The 19,914-nt window shown below is 37.1% G+C and overlaps 1 protein-coding gene across 1 annotated transcript in view; it reads left to right on the top strand.

Annotated features, from left to right (window-relative positions):
* Positions 1-12,146: 12,146 nt before the first annotated feature.
* NDUFS4 (NADH:ubiquinone oxidoreductase subunit S4) overlaps positions 12,147-19,914 on the top strand; it is a 47,443-nt gene continuing 39,675 nt past the window's right edge. The window contains 1 exon segment of the mRNA NM_001245255.2: positions 12,147-12,267. Within this exon segment, the coding sequence (NP_001232184.1) occupies positions 12,182-12,267 (86 nt within the window). The 5' untranslated portion in view covers positions 12,147-12,181.

Consider the following 19,914-nt stretch of genomic DNA (forward strand, 5'->3'; position numbering starts at 1 on the left):
AAGATTACAGAAATTTTGTCAAGATTAAAGCAAATATCAAAATAGAAAAAGAAAGGGAAAAAAGGAAGAATGCATGACAAAGCATATTAAAATAGCCAGATGGACTACAAGTCCCAGGAAGCAAATAAGAGGAGCTAAATCACAGATGCCTATGTGTTTTGGTTTTGGGTTTTTTTGGGTTTTTTTGGTTTTTTTTTTTTTGTTGTTTTTTTTGTTGTTGTTTTGTTTTGTCTTGGTTTGGTTTGGTTTTTTTCATTCTAGAACGGTAGTTTTCCAGCACAGAACTGATTAAAAGCTACCTGCTTGGAACATCCTTGTGGAAAAAGAAAGCACTCTAGTTTTCCAGAAGTAACTAAACAGAGTCAAGGCTACTGCCTTGCTACTTCAGAGCAAGGCGATAATTGCCTTGTCTTCAGATAATTGCATTGTCTTCATTAGTTTCGCAGTCTTAGTTAGCAGGAACTAGTTGATTCACTGAGGTAAAAAGAACCAAAAAAAATAGAAAGTATTGAAGTTACAGCTTCTGGGCCTTCATTTCAGTGTCAGCTGGAGAAATCTGCACCTGATTTGAACATCCATGTCAGCCCAGGAGCCCCGTGTAGTATTAGTCCTCCACTTGTGAAAGTTGTAGTCCCTTTGTGTGCACAAAGCCTGGTGTTCTACTGAAAATCTATCAACTTGCAATACGAGAAGCACTTTACTTTTTCTATTGGAAGAACATCCTGTCTTGAGTAGAACTGTTTGAGAATCTCAGTCAGCCACCACCACTTTGATGACTTAAATTTCAGATTTGTAGTTGGCAATCAGTCTCGGCAAAGGTGAAATCCCTACTTTAGAAATAAGTTAGAAAGGGACAAGAAAACAACAAAATAGTGACTTGCAAAATCGTTGGGTTTCTGATGCTAATTTTAGGAGGGCAGTTTGCAAAGATTTATTAATTAATCCAGCAGACCTAATTGCAACTGAAGAAATCTGTCAAAAAATTATCTCACCTGTCAAGAAAATATCTTACCTTAAAATTAAGTTTTGATCTAACTTACTTGGTTCATGCATGGAAGAAGAGAAGACTGTTCTGTTTTCCTGTAGACATGAGGAATTGTGGGCCAGTTGCCCTTTTTTTACATCATTGTTATTTCTATCAAAGTATCTAGATTGCTTGTACACCTCTAAAAGATACTGTCAAGAAGTGCTTTACTATGGAAATCACATATATCCCTAGAAATTATGACCTTTAAATAAAAAAAAAAAGTTACACATATTATAAAAAATACATAATAATTAAGACTAAATAGATGGAAGTTCTGAAAGCTTACTATAACCATCCTGATAGTTAACAGGGACCCTTTTTTGTTGTAGTTTGCACTCCAAATCCATAGTTCTGTAGGGTTTCAGCTGCTGTAAAGTTTGCAAGAGGTCTTCAAGTCCTTCTTGGACAGGTTACATGGTAATTATACTCTAATTCTGGAAACTTGTCATCAAGAACTGGTGAAAGGGACATCAAGTACCTAGGATACTACAAAGAGATACAATTTTCCTCCAAATATTTACATGGGATGATATGGAAATAAAAGATCTTTTGTGATTCATTTCTACTGACTCTTCTCCATCTACTTTTGCTATAAAAAGGAGGATGATCTATGCCAGAAAAAAGCATGATTCATGAATTTTGAAAAAGGGAATGAGGAATACAAACCCAAGAAACTGGATTAAGTTAGAACCAAATTCCAATAAAAGCATTCCCAGAAAGTCTGAATTTGGAGCTTATTTTCACATCAAAGTATTTAAACTTTCACTGGTACTTACAGTTTTAGAAATCCCAATGTTGTATTTTTCCATTAATAAGCAAATTTTAGTTTCTGACTTACAGCTTTCAGCTGATTGACATAGCCAAAGGAAGTGAATGACATTCTGGAAAATCTCTGCCTTGTGATTCTTGGTCTTTAAGACCTGGGGGAAAAAGCTTCAGGTTCCATGACGCTTCCCTATAGATAAGATTAGTATTTGTAATAACAACCTCTGATCAAACATAGCATTGCACACATTTAAAAATAAAAAATATATTTTCACACAAAGAAAATGAAACAGAGATAATCCACTTGGGCATCAGGAAAAAATCATGCCATGACACCATAAGGGAAATTCTTAGTTTGCTAGAAGAAGGTGGGGACTATTGGAAAGATGATACAGCATGTTAAAAAAAAAAAAAAAAAAAAAAAAGGAAGAAAAATGAGATAATCACAAGTGGTCCCAAGAAATAAAATATTTCACCTGAGCGCTTCTTAACCATCTTTTTAAAATATTTGTCAACTTTACCTTGAAACAAAATCCAAGTAAACAGATTTTTACAGCAAACGTTAGGATACATGCTAGTAGTACAGATAAAGACACTTGATACAACCCAGAAAGAATTATATGACCATGATTAATTGGCTAGTGAAAGCAGACAAAAAAAATGAGACCGCAGGTGAGGAACAACTAAAAGTGATAGAAGACAAAAGTGTGATATGAACAAACTTCAAGACAAACACAATCCCAGGAAAAGATACAAAGAGCAATGAAGCTCTTGAACAGACTTTTGTGAGGAGCAAAGTGGCAAAATTAGTCCAGATATTAAAACAGTCCTGCTCTCAAGACAGACCTTTATCAAAAAAGGTTATGTGATATAGTTGCCTAAAACAGGAGGAGATTGGGTGTGCCAAAGTACTCCTTTTAATCTTATATATTCTTGGTTAAAAAGACCAAAACACTTCGACACTATTTCCAGAAATGTGATTTATAAGGACAATAACCTGCATTCAACAACTTTATATTAAAATTTATTTTCTTGTTCCAGTTTTTGATGTTGAGAAGCTATCACTTCAAAACATTTAAAGCATTCCAGGAAAGAATTTGAACTCAGAAATCCAAGAAGTCATAGAAAATTTAAACCTGATGAGACAACAGCCAAACCAGAGTAAGTATGTTAAAGAAACCATGGGCTTTGCCTTTGTGGGGAGACCTTAAGACTGAAAGGCGTGGTGATGAAGAAGGTCATAAAAATAATTAACCAATGCAAAATGAAAAAATAATATATAAGCATTATATAAGCATTCCTGAAATCCACCCTGCCCCCCCCCACCCCCCCGCATTTTGTAGCAAATCAGTAACAATTAAACAAATTATAGTACCAATATAGAAAGTTCTAGGGCTTTACCAGATATATCATTTTCCTGCTGGCAAATCAAACACTGTTCATTATAAAACTACAGAAATTGTGAATGTGGTGCATGGACTTCATATGTTGGAATTTTTTCAAGAATATCCCTAAAAACTGAAATTCAGAAACATGTAAAAACCTGTTTCCACATTGTTTTCTGTGTTCTTAAAGATATAAAACTAAGAAAAGGGAAAATTCCTTCTCTATGTTCACTGTACTTTACGAGTCTAGTTTTCTGAAGTGCGAATTGCAACTTTGTCAATAAAGGAGATATTCAAGAGGCTGCAAAAGTTTGCATTTGTTTTTTCCAAGACATAAAATATGGCAAGTTTTATTCAAATCTTCTTCTGAAAGTTGTAGGTTTTTTTGCAGTCCTTTCCTTGTTTTTTTGAAAGGTTTTTTTAGGTCATTGGAATTAGAGGCCTCAATTCAGCAAAGTATATTAGTACATTCCAAGCCTCTTTAGGGCTATGAATAGCTCAATTGAATGTATGAAGGACTCTATAATATCAATGTCAAAAATAGACCTGGGTTTTAAACATATATGAGGCAAAATTACACAGTTTTTACATTAATATCTGTTAAAAATGCATTTGGTTTTGAATACGGTAATATAAAAAAGGTTATAGAAATTAGGAATACATTGAATATCAAATATGAGGCTAAATGACTTCCTTGAAATTGTCTGATACTGTCAGATACTACTTAAACAGTTGTTACACATATTAACAAAAATAATCTTTGTGAATGGATATAACATTTTTTTTGCCATTTCTAAGTTTCATGTGAATTAGAGATACGAGACATAAGATGAAATTTGAAAATTTTTCTACTGTCTTGATTTTTTTCTGGGAGCCTCTGTTCTTATCCAGAATGCCAGTGGTCCTCTCTAGACCACAGAGATTCAATGGAAAACCTTTATTATTATTACCATTTTGTTCATAAATGTACTCTTTTATTTCATCTTGTGCTCTCTTTTCAGAACAGCTACCCTCCTCTTCAAAAAGGAAAACTCTAATAGCACTTTCCTCCAATGAATTCCAGTAAAAGGAGGCAAGCAATAATAGTATGGATTAACAGGCATTAAAATGAAACCATATGGAAACATGGGCAGAGGATTTGAGCAGGAAAAGTACTGTTTAATCTTTATGTCTTTAAAGGGATTGTTAGGAACACTGCAAAAGTTCTGAAAACTCTTAATTCAATGCTGCTACAAACACAGTGCTCTGAAAAAGTGAAACGTTTATGTTGTGACACTGGCTCCTCATAGAAGGACAGCCTGGGAAATACACTTTGTGACCTTAATCAACTAACAAAAGATCCTGAAGAACACTTATTGTATCTGTCATTTAAGTCACAATTTCTGTGATCACTGACATGTACATGTGAACAGGGAATTTATTACACTCCTGTAATACTACTACCCTTTATCTTTTGATGAGGAAAATAGAAAATGAGGAAGTCTCCACTGTGTGACATGGTGAATAAAGTAAAAAGAAAGAAATATGAGAGCTATGGTAGTATTTAGCCTGTTGTTTATCAGATGGGGTGAAAATTTAACTTAAATTATAATTTAAAAATATTTAAAAATATTTAAAATTACAGTTTTCTGCCTGCTTTTCACAGTACTTCATTGATATAAAATAGAAAATACATGAGAAAAGTAGTCAGAAAGAATGGGAGTTTTAATGATACTTTTCAAACAGACATGAAGAATACAGAGACACAATAGGGATTATAAGTCTTTCTGATGAACTGTCTCTTATTTAAATTTGCTTTTGCTTTTGCTTTCCTCATGGAAAGCAAAAAAATTTTTAAAAACTAATTATTCAAAGAAAGAAAATTGCTAGTGTAAGATTAGAGGCCAGAAAAAGCATGGGAAGAAAGGGAAGGAAAGTGATAATAAATAAATTGATACAATTAGAAAAGAACTAGTAAGAGGCAATTTCGCAAGCCAATTAATCTACTAGATGCTTAACTGTGTCATTGGAGTGCAGGAAGAGAAAAAGTAATGATCATACCATTTGCATGAAAGAGCCTTGCTTTAACAACAAATGGATGAGCTCGATCTCTCCAATTAAATCTTGACATGTTAATATCTGACTCAAAAAGCACGACTGACTTTGCCATCCAGATTAGTTAAAGCTAAACTCAACAGGAACACTGAACTGAGTGGAAAAGACCTATCTGTGTATAATAGTCTCTGTTTCAGATGAAATATGAATTTATTTCCATGGGTTTTCCTTGTGTTGAATACAACTACTTTTGGTGAAAACATTCAAAAGCCTCTTCCTTCAAAGCAGCTGGAATTATTCAGCATCTACCTGTAGCTGATGCTATCCAATAAATAGGCAAGTTGAAGTGATAGACTATTTGCAGTGATCAAATTTCTCACAGAGCAGTGGTACTCTGAATACTACTCTTGTGAAAAATTGAGTATAAAATGAGCTTATGCATCCAAATGAAGATCAGATCAGTAAGAGAAGAGCTTTAAATTGCACAGAGTAAAGGAAAGGAAATGAAGTCACAAATTAGATAAAAAATGTTGGTTTCAATACAATTCTGTACCTTTAAATAAATTAATAATTAATAGAGTAATATTTCTCATAATTTATTTTCCTAGATTTTCAAATGCACGTGTTTATTTAGTTTACTTTTGAGTCCTGTTTTCATAAAGAATTAAAATCCTTTACATATAAATATAAACCTTAGATATATGGGAAATACAGAATATAGAATATATATCAATGGATACAAAAGTAGAAATAATATAGCTCTATAGCATATATTAATAGAATAGATATCTCATCACTACTTTTCATTAATATATCAAGAAACATTTCCTAATTTTTCATGAAAGAGAATCAGAGTTCAGAAAAATGGGATTTCTCTTACACTCTGCATATTATTACATAATATAGTATTTCCAGCAATATTACAGAACAGGGATTTTAAATTCTTTTATTCCACACTAACCAGTTTAGGTCAGTTTTTTTTTTTATATTAATACCATGCAGTAACTCAGAAAGCCTCTAAAATCTCATCATCTGAACTCAGGGTTCAAAAACGATGCAAAATGTCAGGTAAAGTCTTCTATAACACTTGGCAACAGAGAAATCTTTTTTGCAGCATGAACTATAAGGACAAGGGAAGCCATGCTATCTCAAGACTGGAGGGAATAATTTCCTGAAGATTCAATATTCCAGGAACCTCACAAAAAGCTAAGGAAGAATAGCTATCATTATCAGTGAAGGAGTGTCTGATCTGGACAACTAAAAGGACTAGGATGTCTAACAATTGTTTTACTTTTATTATTCTAAGACTCTTCCACTAACAAATACCACCATACCTAGGATCTTTCAAAAGTCATATGAGAAGGCAGATGGCTATAAAAATTCAAAGACTGAAATCTATTTTACCTCCAGTTAAAGAAAAAAAAAAAAACCACAAAAAAAAAAAAAAAAAAAAAAAAAAAAAAAAAGAAAGAAAGAGGACATAGAAATTACCCTACAGATGTTAATAATTGTCTGGGGTGGGAGTCGGGGAATGGGAAGGCTGCCTTCTAAGTAAACAATGCAAAAAAAGACAAAGAGGTCCCTGCTGATGTACAACAATAAAAGCAGTTTTCTCAGCAGTGTCAGCTTAGCAAGCCTGAGGGTCTGTATTTTAAACCCCAGTGGCCTGACGTCACTCACCCTGATGGTGTGTGTGAAGGAAGCTATCTCTCCGCAATGACCGACCTGAAAAGTGTTTTCAAAGCCCAGTGGGCTAATGTCACTCATACCGACGGTGGATGGTGGGATCTCTCAGGGTGGCAGCCTGGGGGAAGTGAGCTGCAACACCAGCAGCCGACCATCACTCACTCTGATGGCAGGGGGTCAGCTGGGATTCTTTGGTGGCCTCCCGGGCAATAGTTAAAAAGAAGATTTTGGTTCACATGTCAATGTCTAGCTTGAAAGCAGCGAGTATAAAAAGTGATTTTTTTTTTCTTCTTTTTTTCTTTTTTTTTTTTTTTTTTTTAAATTGTGTTTCACTAGTGGCAGCAGTGCAGCCAGGAAGGGGAGTTTCTCTGCAAGGATGTCTGATTGCATGTGAAGCTTACAATGGGGCTGGCTCTGCCTGGTTTTAATTTTTTTCTCCTGTATGAGCTGAGATATTTTATTCCCCCATACCAAAGGGGGAGAAAAATTAAATCCAGACAGCTCCAACTGCACTTAACATCTCATATGCAATCAAACAGATTTAGAGAATACCATCAGCTTTTTTACCAACCTGCTTGCCATACAGAGAATGTAAATAAATACTAAAATCCCAAAACATCATGTTCTTATGCAAACTCATCTTGTAATGCAGAAACTGACATTTGGAACAAATTCTCATGTTAAATTTACCCTGACACCTAAAGTAAAGTGTTGTAAGGTTTGCAAAGGATACATAGGAATAGCCTCTGTCCCACAGCAAGTACTTAAAAAGCCCTACAAGCATAAAGGCAGCTGATATTTCATGAGCAAAGTAAATTATTTTGGATAGAATAAAGCCAAAAGAGTCACTACTTACAGAGAAAGCTCTTTACAAAGACAAACTTTTCAAAATAAAACTAAATAAACCAAAAGGCAGTATTTTAAAAACTGAACCTTAGTTCTCTGAAAGTAAATGAGTTATTTAGTTTGCGTTAAACTGTCATGCTTAGTTGTCTGAAGGGTCAGAATCTGAGAGATATCCAACACTGAAATCATAGCTTCTGTATGTAAAATCAATGCAACCAACAAATAATATGAAACTGGGAATTCATGCAGCTCTAGACAATATAATCAGCTTTTTTGTATTTTGTATCCCTTTTCCACCAGTTCTTTGCCCCATTAAACTGTTGAGATCAAGACTGATGCTATTGTTTCCTACATAGCTCCCCTCTGCCACCCAGAAGAAAACAAACTAATCCAACGCAACAATACATCAAGGAATAGCTCAAGAGTTCTGCTGGTCACTGCTAACTGTAGTTTACTTGAGACTATGAAATTATTTCTACCAGAACTGGTTTATTTGGGCATGAAGTAAGGCTGTGCAAACTCAGCCTAGCAGAAAAAAAAATTAAAAGTTAAATTTTGCTCTCCAGTTTTCACAATGTATGCAGTTCACATTTGTGAAGAGAAAACATGACTCTAACTCTCACAGTTAAGCTAATAAGCTTTCTCATAGAGTGAGACAATAGGAACTGTGAGCATACTGTACAGCACAATACGTGTTGGCACATGAACTGTTTCAGTCTTGAGGGACAGTGTTTCACAGTATATCAGTGACAGAAGATCAGCTTGCAGCCAGAATTATGAATGAAAAGTTTAAGCCTTCATGAAAGTATTGACTTCAAATGATAGCTCTGCAGTCACCTCAAAAATTGATGCACTGAACTATTTTGAGGAATATGGCATTTAACATTTCATTTTCTAAGACTGCTATGCACAAAAATTCACTTGTTTAACTTAAGACATGATGATTAAAAAAGGTGTTGTATTTTACGTGTGGATACATTTACACAACTTTAAGCAAATCAGATAAATATTTAACCTGTGTAGGAGTATCTTACAGGTCTACTTATAAACCTGGGCTAGTAGTGAGACACAGAAGAATTCATATCTCTCCCTTTCTCAGGCACCAGACTGCAAGGGACTGTTGGTGCATATTAATTTCATGGTAAACTGTGTGCTTGGAGTTGCCACAAATGTGAAGAGAGAGCTATGGTTATTTGTTTTGAAATAGTCTCTCACCATTTTGTGATTACTATACAAAAATACTTCATTGACAAATGCTATGGTTACATTTGAATGAGTAAATAAACAGTCTAAGGAGCCTTTTATACCCCTGATGCGGCTCAGCTTACATGGCACAGCTCACATTCTTGGAGCTAAACTCTTTCTCCTCTTCTCCCCTACTCAAAAAAAAACCCAACCCAAAACCCAGAAAGGCCTCATCCACACGGCTTATTAGGAACAGTCCCCAGGCTCATGCTCATTCCCAGACTGTGCTCAGACATTGTTTGGGATGGTGCTAATTAGTCAGGGTCAAAACGGTTCCACGGGCTGTGCAAGCAATTAGCAGCACGTTCACTTGCACACATGCTCAGGCCCATCAGTCCTGATCTAACACAGGACCATCCTGTCCTTGCAGCTGCCAACAGCAGCTCCTGAATTTGCCATCCTCCCTTGGCAGATTCAGTTAATAACGTGGCAACTTCAAATTCCAGCTGCCATGTGCTACCTCCTTTCCCCACCCAGAGGAGAGGCAGCAGGGAGGGCAGGAGTCTGAAGAACTGGGTTACATGAAGCACAGGAGCCTTCACATACTGCCCAAACCACTGGCTTCCTCTCAAGCAGGGAGAGAAGACACAAAGCTGGATCTGCCCAAAAGATCTTTAGCTGAGCTATGATAATCTGTCAGCTGATAGACAGACTCTGACAATTTATCTCAGTTCACAATGGAGTCCTCAAAGGCAACTGGCTTCACCAAACCACTGGTGCCTTTCAATGGCTGTAAAATCATCCCCTGCTTACATAAATGACAGAACACTCTTCCTAGATGAAGCACCATAAAAGAGAAAAGTTTGGATTAGATGAAGTAAATCTCAGTTGGTGTGAATGCTGTCATCCTTCATGCACTGGACAAAGACTGGAAGAGAGAATAAATAATAAACTTTGTGAGATGCAGATATTCTTGCTATGTATTCTCTGCAGGTGACTGAAGCTTTGATGTGAGAGGCATGCATTATTAGGCTGACAACTAGTACAGCTGTGAAAAAGATATCCTAAATAAATGTGGGAAGCAGTTTTTCAAGTCTTTCCCTCACAATCACTGGACTAAAAATGCTGGGTTCAAAACTTTGGAGTGTTTTCTCACCTGCATTAAACAAAAGACACCACTATCCCATATAAACGGTTTCAATTCATCATTGCTACAAAATGACTCCTGTTATCTGTCTTATTACATCTGACTTTGTGCATACACCCTAAAAATTGAAAAATTAAATTTTACATACTCACATCTGTAAATCCACCAAATTTATAAATTGCTGTTATTACTGTGTTGCTCTGCTGTGTTGCCCAGACAGGTTTTTCACTTTTTTCCTTTTTCTGAAGCAGTTTCTGATTTGAAAGGAAAAACAGCATACACTTCCATTTCCCCATAAATCAGAAATATTTGATGGGAAGAAAGAATACCGCCTAATATAAAGACTATGAAATAATGGCTCTAGGTCTGACATTCATTAAGACTATATGTGTATGTGTGTTGCTTTGAAAATTAACGTTCTGTTTATTTGATACTGCAGAAGACATTTGCTGAAAGTTTGTTTCATTTTTCATTAGAAATAATTTTCAGTCCTCCTTCATTTAGGACAAGAAAATGTTAAATTTACTCACTTGTGCAGAATCTTTGTATCTGACCCTGTCAAACACTGCTGTCAAAATCAAGCACAAGGCTTGCTTCTCCTGGAGCAAAGCAGAAACAATTAGTCAAAACTAACATCCCCTTCTGTAGGAATTTATTAGTTTGTTTTTTTTTTTTTTAATCTTATATTTTCTATTTTTTAAGTAAAATCAAAGCTGAAACTTCATTTAAGCTTTTTTTCCCTCGAAATATCATCAGATTTTTTATATAAAAATAGTTACAGTAATTTCAAGAATACAATCTATTTTCAGCATCAGAACCAGAAACTTTTCAGTTCTTCACAATGTTGCAGATCCTACTCTAACACTGCTTTTGCACCATGTGTTTTTGGAAACTTTGTCATTTGAGCTTTTGGCACCGAACAGAATCATACTTGACTTCTGATTTATAGCCATCTGTCTTCTTCAGCCCTGTACACAAAACCCTAATTATTGTAGGGCTTGAGTACTGTTATTTACTTCTGGTTTACAGTTAATGTATTATACATATGACTTCAAGAGACTAGTGGTTGTGTCAGTCTTCCTTGTTTTAATGTAGGAGGTAAGGCTGGAATTGGTTTAAAAATAGAACAGAACTCCTGAAAGTGCCACAGTACCTTAGGGGCTTCCTTATTTCAGCGAACTAAGAACATGAATCCATTTCAGACAGCAAAAAGAAGTATGCTAAAAAACAGGTGCAAGAAGATGTACTAACACTTTCATGTCTTTGTACAGAGTGCACCACTCTGTCTGCAAAATATAATGGGAAAGAATGGGGCCAAAAATCCCTGTGCCCAGCTTCTGTGCCCAGGACAGAGGTCTCCAGGCACAGAGGGATCAGCCAGCCCAGACACTTGCCCTTCCTGGGGCTTGTCCCCGGATCATCGAGAATTACAGAATCAGCAAGTTAAGGGCTGAAACAGATCTTAAAGACCATCTAGTCCCAATTCTCCTGCCCTGGGGCAGGGACCCATCTCTGGTTCCATAGTCCAGGTTTCTGAAGGCTTTATATCCAATCTGGCTTTGAACACTGCAAGGATGAGGGAATCCACAACTTCTCTGGGCAACCTGTTCTCACCACCCTCAGAATAAAGAATTTCCTTCTAATAGCTAACCTAAATTTCCTCTCTGTCAACTTGTGCCCATAAAGAAGATGGTGTCACAACCAACGCTGCCAGAAAATGTTTCTGGGCCAAACATGTAGCTGGGGAAAAGGAGCATCTGCACGCCTAACACGTGAATATCTCCTCCAGGGAACTCCGGAGACATCACCTCTGCCTTCCCTCCTGCCAGCAGCGCCCTCCGCTCCTGCCCCGGCCGAGCCCTTCAGCCCTCGCTCCCGGTCCCTGTCAGCCCCGGTCCCTGTCAGTCCCGGTCCCTGTCAGTCCCGGTCCCTGTCAGCCCCGGTCCCTGTCAGTCCCGGTCCCTGTCAGCCCCGGTCCCTGTCAGTCCCTGCCCCGCCCGCCCTTCTCGCCGCCTCCTCCTTCGCCCTCGCCTTCGCGTTTCCTGTCCGGGCGGAGGAGGTTTGGCCCTGCGGCGCTGCCGTCTCGCAGCGTCTGCGTTGAGCATCATGGCGGCGTGTCTCTCAATGTCAGCGGTGCTGCGGGGCCTCGTCGCCAGGAGCGCTGCGGCCGCGGTCCGCCCGCCGCCGCCCAGGTAACGGCACCGCGGGCTCATCGCCGGCTGCCCGGGGGGCACCGCCGCACCCCGATGCCCGCGGGGACCTGAGGAGGCCGTGCTGGGCCTGGACCTCCGCCGCGGCTGCCCCGGGAGCTGGGCCGGGGGGCCGCGTACGGACCCGGCGCGGGTGGGGGGCGGCCGGGCTGGCAGCAGACGCCGGGCCGAGGCTTCTTCCGTGTCGGGCCGTGCGCATCCTTGCCCGTTCCTGTGTGTCCTTGCCTGTGCCTGCCTGTCGGGGCATGTCCTTGCCCGTCCTTGCTGTCTGCCTGGCGGTGACCGCCCGCCCGATGTCTTTGCGGTGCCTGAAGGTCGGGTTCTGGTCGTCGCGGTTTCGCTGCCGGGGAGCGTAACCTCGCCAGCAGTCTTTCCAGAGATTTGTACTCCACATTATTTTCTATCGTGTTGCATTTCCTCTTCGCCCTTTCTTCGAAACATGTTAACTTTTTCAGAGGATGAATATCTGGTTTTTCGTCAATTTCCTAAAAATAATATTGGAAGTGGCTTTGTAATCTTAAGTGGCACTTTGCTATTTGTTCCTTTAATGCAGAGACCTGTGTTAGAAGTCTGGTACATGACCCAACCACGAGATGAAATGCATGCATGTGTTTACTTTTGTGCATCTCACAGGCCCAAGGCTTGTGTAAGTCCCCAGTCTAGTCAGGACAAAAAATGTAGCTCCATGTCTTTATTTGTGATGTGGAAGGTTTGCTTTTTATGTTGCTTAAGTCTTTAGATATTAACAGATACAAGTTAGTTCAAGTAATTTTTTTTTAATTTTTGGGGGGTTTTAAAATATGTATGTATATATAAATATGTGTGTATGCATAGAGAAATACACAGAGAAAACTATATATACATGCAGAGAAAGAACTATAGATGTACTGTTTTTTCACATTTTTATCCTCTGATTGTTCCATTGGCTACTGCTGCCTTTTTCCTCCTATAATGGCACCTGTTTTATGGTGTTGAAGGTTAATTGTCAGTCTCCTAAAAATGGTTTAAAATCTGTGAGTATGAATTTAGGAGTTCCTCTACACTAATCCAGAAACTTACTGTTTGTGTTCAGCTGTTTCCTTCTGCCCTTCTCCTCCTCTGGTGTTGACAGAACTGTTGCCTGTCCCATGTCGTAAATTGCATCAGCCAAATGATTCAGGCTAAAAATAATGTTTGTTTGTTTTAAAGTCTTAACATTCTATATTTCAAGTTATTATTTCAGAAAAAAAATAGTAGGATGTAGCAGGGCTGGGTATGAGAAGCATGGAAATATGAGGTAGGTACACTTCAATTAGTATTTCTTTTTTGAAACAGTATGTTAAATTCTTTGCTTGCTGCAGAGAGTGAGGAAAAATTAGTGTCCCTTAGTGTTTTCAATAAGAGAGATGTTGAGGATATTGGCTTGAGTGGGACTGAAACTTATGCTTCACATTCTGTAGGACAGTGGCCTGATCATAGGTTGGCAGATTTCTTGGAGAAGAGGGAGAGCATTATGATTTTCTCTTAAAGTTTTGTACACGGCTTTCTAATCACTCCTTGTTGTTAGAATGAGAAATTATCCATGGAATGAGGAAAAGACGCTTCAGAATAAGATGGCTTTGGCAGTATGAGGGAATGCTTAGGACTGTCATTTATTGAAAATAAGTTTTGCAAAGTAGTTATTTCCTGGTTAGGTAGGCACCAAAACGTAAATCTTTTCTCAGTTACTGTTTTACATAAAAATATCTTTATATGAAATTTTATTCTTAACCAGCGTCTGTAGTCTCACTTCTTGGGAGTAGGAATCAACATACATAATTACAGAAAAAGTTTTAGGGTTCTGTGTTTTAAATTCAAAATGTCTTCCTACAGCTCATAGTGAGGTGATACATGAGATAAAAGTAGGCAGGAGAAAGTGTATATCTTTCTTTTTCACTTTATATAGCTTCTTGTATGCAACTGTTTGTTTTCCTTCTGTACATACAGTATAATCTTTCATGCAGAGCATGTAATCCTTTGTATTTCATCAGAAACCTAGATAAATTTCAGTATACAGATAGATGCCTCAAAATATGACAGTGTACAAGTAGTGTTTTTAGCTTTAGTGTCTCACTTCTCCTGACCTCACAGAACTGAATGTTTACCAAAGACCTCTTAAGCTTGTTTTCCAGTTGGAAGTGATCAGTAACTATCCAAAAGACTACTTCTTTGACAAGCCAGTAGCTTGCTGCATATCTTGCAATTGTATATATAAATCCTGCAATACTGGTTTCCTTTATTTTGACAGATGCAATTTGGTACAAGTAATCTCTTTGTTTTGAAGTATTTGTCAGTCTAATTTATTAGCAGAGTAATCTCTGTCATTGTCAATCTGTAGAAAGAATGTGTTATACCAGCATGCGAGATGTGTATCTTTAAGTAAATACAGGTATTACAATTACTAATAATAAAAATTATTGGTGTTCTTAGGAGATGAACAAAGAAGATTCTGGAACTATCAACTGTGGGGGCATTTGAATGACTCATATATCAGTCCAGCCCTGTGCTTTTGTTTACTTAGATTCAGACTAAAGTTTGGCTGTTTGGTAAAACTTAATGCAAGTTTCATGTTACTTGCCTAAATTAGGTTATCAGAGTAATATTGTTTAATCTGTAGGATTAAATTTTAAGCATTCAAGATGTAGTTTTATTTGCAGTGCATTTTAACGTAGATTTTTGCATGTGAAACTTCTTATAGTGCTCTAGTTTTCAGAAGTTCAATTAAATAATAATGTGATCACTTTACAAGAGTTACAAGAGAGAGTCTGTTGTGATTTCTGTTAGTGATATTTGGTTCTTAGAAATTTTATTACACCATCTAGCACAAATACTGCTTTTATGGGGACATATTTAGGTACTTTAACATACACATGCCCAAGCTGCCCTATGATTCTAAATTGGTACTGTTTTTTCTGCAATATGGACGTAAGTGTTCAGTCTGAAATTAAGAGAACATGCAGCATTCCTCATATCTTTATGAAATCCTGAGTGCTTGTTTTAAATTGCTTAAGCAGTGGTTACTTACATCCCTCATTATTTTAGCCTAATAGCTATCAGCAGATACTTGAGCTGACTGAGAAAGTAAGAGTGTCTCCTTTGCTTAAAACATAATTTGAAGCTTTCATACTGTAAGATCTGTGAAGTTTTCAGGAGGCTTGAAATTATGTTGAACATGCTCTCATTAGTTTGACCGAAAAGATTGTAGTGTTTTCTTCCATTAGAAATATGGCCAGTTGAAGCTGGAAAAGAAAACTTCAAACAAATCCCTGCTGAACTGGGAATCAGGTATTTGTTTCCAAGCCACTCCAGAGTGTTTCTGAGAAGCCCTTTCTATCACAATATATTGGAGTCAGAATTAATTTCTGTTGCTGTAGCAGAATGTTTTGTGTGTAGGTGTAGTATGGCCACACACTCTCTACATTTCATGATAATGAATTTTTCATGTAATTTTTTAGTGGTTTTTCAAAACGTGTTAACCTCCTCTTGTAATGCTGTTGTAAAGATTCTGACTAGGACAGCAAACGTTTTGCTGGTTCATCATTGTTACGGGTTTAAGAAGATGCCCATGCACAAAAAACTCAGGACACAGTAAGAATTGCAAAGCAAGTCAATTTTATTAGTCACTTTTGCATGAATACATACCAACCCCTGGATGTTCGAGAAGCTGCCAGGCAGGAGAAGGAGATGGAGCATGGTGCTCAGGCAGGAAGGGCAGGTAGGCTGTGCACCTTCAGGGCATCCCCTGGATGAAAACTGTGTGCATCATATCCTCCCATTCTGTTCACCCCAGAACCACCCCTTATATCACCTCCTCAGGAGTGGCAGTTTCAGCATCATCACATGCAGGGCCAGTGCATGAGATGAGATCATAGCAGCCCATGATCACACCTCCATGTCAGCAACGGTTTTATTGTATGTTATTCCCCTTTCACAGGATGAAGACCACCAAGTGACTGATACATAGTTTCATTACTGAAGGTTAGTCTTACCAACTAACCATAAGGACTTTTGCATTATCCTGTCCACCTGTACAACAGCAGACTAAATATTGCAAGTCGTCTATCCCTGACACAATCATAAATGGATATCTGAGGTTATGAAAGTAAAGAATTATGGACACTTGTGTAGTACGAAGCCTGTTATTCAGTTCATTCTCAAAAAATTGAGGAAATATGGGATGTCATTTACATCTCAATTTTCAGTTGCTGTCTTTATAAGCAGACTTCCCCCTCAGGAAAATGAGGGAGAAGCCATTTTTGTGGCAAAATAAAGGACTTCAGAATAAAATCCTGTCTTGATTTTTTATCCCGTCTTTCCATAAAAAATAGAGAAAGTGCTTACTAACTTAAAAAAAAAAAATCTGCAAGATAATAGCTTACTCTTTTATGTTATTGTTTGGTTGGGTTTGGTTTTTCTTCTTTCATGAAATAATATTGATATTTTTGTTGTATGTCAGTACCAAAGCATGTGTTAAAATATGGCTTAGTAGACTTCATGGAGCTTGGTCTGGGTAGTGCAGAGAGCTGTTTAAAGATGCACAAAGCCCTGAATGAATCTGGCTAGTAGAAACACTATTTTGCCAGTGTTAGTGGTAGCCAGTGTGAGATTTTTGTCAAGTCTGGAATTGGTAGCGTGTTGCAGAAGTTATATTATTTATTATTTCATCCATCTGTAATACATTCCTGCTGCTTCCTTTATACCACACATTTATATAAAAGTATGTGTGGTGTTGTCAGGCTCAGACACATCAGAAGCTTTGGTTTTCATTAATAAAAAACATAGTTCTATATAATTTATCTTTGTTAAAATTATTTCCAGTGACTGATATAATCTGCATAGAGAACCTGGAATAAAAATTAAAGACCAGGAGAAAAAAGCAGTATTTTTACAGTCTTGCCTTAGCTGTATAAGAGATGTTTATAGTTAGTTCCATTTTAGTTAGTCACCAGGAAAAAAAGATGTATTTGGCTTTTAAAATACCTATTTGGCTGGAATTTTAGAATTTTATCTTAACTATGTATTTTGTTTGTAATGTGTATCAGAGCAAGTACAGTGAGTCAAAGTATCTTACAACATAAAAGCACTGGAGTAAACTGAAATCTGGAATAAAATTCAAACACTTTTTTTTGCTTGTAAGATTGTGATGACATGAAGCATTGGAGAAGACTCAAGGTGAAAGATATGGAGAGGCAAATGGACATAGACAGCAGGAGAAAATTATGAAATCCACTATAGTTCATACACTTTATGAGCATTAGTTTAAAAACAAAAGTCCAGGCACCAGTGAGTGGTTCTCTGGTCTTGTAGACACCCTGAAGCCGTAGTTTGGGAGTAGGTATTTCATGTATCTGAAGTGCATAATTCCTTTAAAAACAGCTCCTTTTTACTCTTGTGTATGCCATTCAAATAGTGATTGTGTGGTTAAGAAAGAGTCTAGGAGCTTGTGGTGTTTACTGTGACTGAAAGCAGTATCAGTGGTTATTTTTTATAGTCACAGGTCATTTGATGGCAGCTTGTGTCTGGCTGTTGTGAAGGACAGCCCTCTTTCCACAACAATTTTGCATGCTTTGAGGAAGGGGAAATTTCTGATAGATAGGATGACTTCAGTCCCTTTGAAGTATTTGATGTGGTATCTCAAAGCTGCTAATCCATCATTACTTGAGTAGTTGCAACAGGATAATTTACTCATGTCTGTTGTGTTCATGGGTATGTACCATTATTAAGATATAATAGTGACTGTGATGAATCAGAATGGTGTCTTAGATTTCCTGGTTTTGCCTTCTTTGTCTGGCTTTATTGGAAGTAGGGTGTAAGAGTGATCCTTGTTTCTTTTGGAGTGGAAAGAGTAAGCTTTGGAAAGTCCCCATGGAGTAATGAAGATGTTAGATTTAGTGAAACATGGGAGCAGTAGGATGTTGCTGTCAATCTGAACAATTCCATCGCAATGAAAAAGTGAAAAATACCAGGTATCATGTAGTTTAGTGGTGAATTCAGATTAATCTCATTTGAGTTCTTAAAGTGTATGGGATTCCTGTCATGTTTGTGAAAGTTTATGTATTTTCAGTATTCATCTAGAGGAGGAAGAGGATGGATAGAAAGATATGCAAGCAAGAGGGGCAGATAGGAAAAAAAAGTTTAGGAGAGCCAAAATTTTAGAAGGGGGCAAGGAGGAGATGCGTTGTTCTGGAAATGACAGTTTTTGTACTGTACTTGTGGAGAAGTACGTAGAGCAGGCATCATGACAGCAAAATGTTCCTGATAAGGCTTCTTAGATTGCTCTTTCTTATTGGTCATACAACTTGAGGTGATTTATTTTAATTACATTCAGTTCCTTCATTTTTGGAATTGGAAATCCAGAGGGGAAGAATAACACTTTTCAGAAAGTAAAGGTTAAACAGAGACAAGCAGACAGATGTGTAAGGTGTATTTTGTTGAAGGCTAATTAGTAAATAAGCAATGTGCTTGCTTCTCCACTAAAATAGCTGAATGCTCTTCTACCCAGTTTTGTGGCAGCTAACCACTGTGGGCGCAGAGCTCTAACTTACTTGCATAAAGTCTGGCATACTTTTAAAAAAACATTGTTACATGTGATGATAACTTTTTTCAAAAATTTGCTGATTTGAGAACCTAGTAATCTTTCTACTTAGGTGATTTGAAGTGGAGTGGAAATAGAATTAAACCCCCAAAACTGCAACAGTAAAGCTTTGAAGGGTAGAGGTGAAATTTTTTGGCAATAGTATCTTAAAACAGAAGGACATAGTATTTCCCTTCAGGGACTAGACAATTTAAAATAGAATCTAACACTGCATTTGAAAAATGACCCTTTGTTTTCAAGAAAATCCCTCAAACATTCTTATGGGAAAGACTTCCATGTTGACATATCCTAATACCAAATACTTGATATCTCAAAGTTTGAGAAATATATTTTTAGAATTTGTTGCACCAAGTTGAACCACATTTTTTGTCAAATAAATTAGTCAATACTAAGATTATGAAATACCAGATGGATACATGGGGAAAGCGAATAATTATGCCAACTGTCAATGGACAAGATTTCAAATCTGTGTTAGCAAAATGATTGAATTTTCTTTATTAATATAAGTTTAACATGTTCAACAGATTTAACTTACAGTAGAAAAATATTGCTGTTTGGATTTTAAAAATTACCTTGATTTTGCCTTAGTATAGGTTTGAGCATTTTGACTCAATTGACTTTATTGTTGTCTGTCTTAGATGAAATTGACTGATTTAAGGGACTGAAATGCTGAGAGTTTTGTAGTTAGCAGGGAAGCATGAACCTACTCACAACTAGTTTAAAAAAAACCCTAAGTTTAACAACTCCTATTTTATACTAATAATTTCAGTAAATTTGTATGATCCTTAATAGCTAAATGTTTTATATGTTTTACCCATGTGCAGGTTTTCATTCTTATGATAATACAACGGATTTTGCTATGTTTTTAAAATTCTTTTGTAAGTATTTGATTCTGAGTGTGTTTAAAAATATACCTCTGAACTGTCTTAAGATTACATCCTTTTTTGTTTCTAATAAAAGCAATCTCTAAGCTTGCAGGAGGCAAGCTGAACTGTTTACATTACCTTCTTGATAAA

Source organism: Taeniopygia guttata, chromosome Z, assembly GCF_048771995.1.
Source record: "Taeniopygia guttata chromosome Z, bTaeGut7.mat, whole genome shotgun sequence".
NCBI lineage: Eukaryota > Metazoa > Chordata > Aves > Passeriformes > Estrildidae > Taeniopygia > Taeniopygia guttata.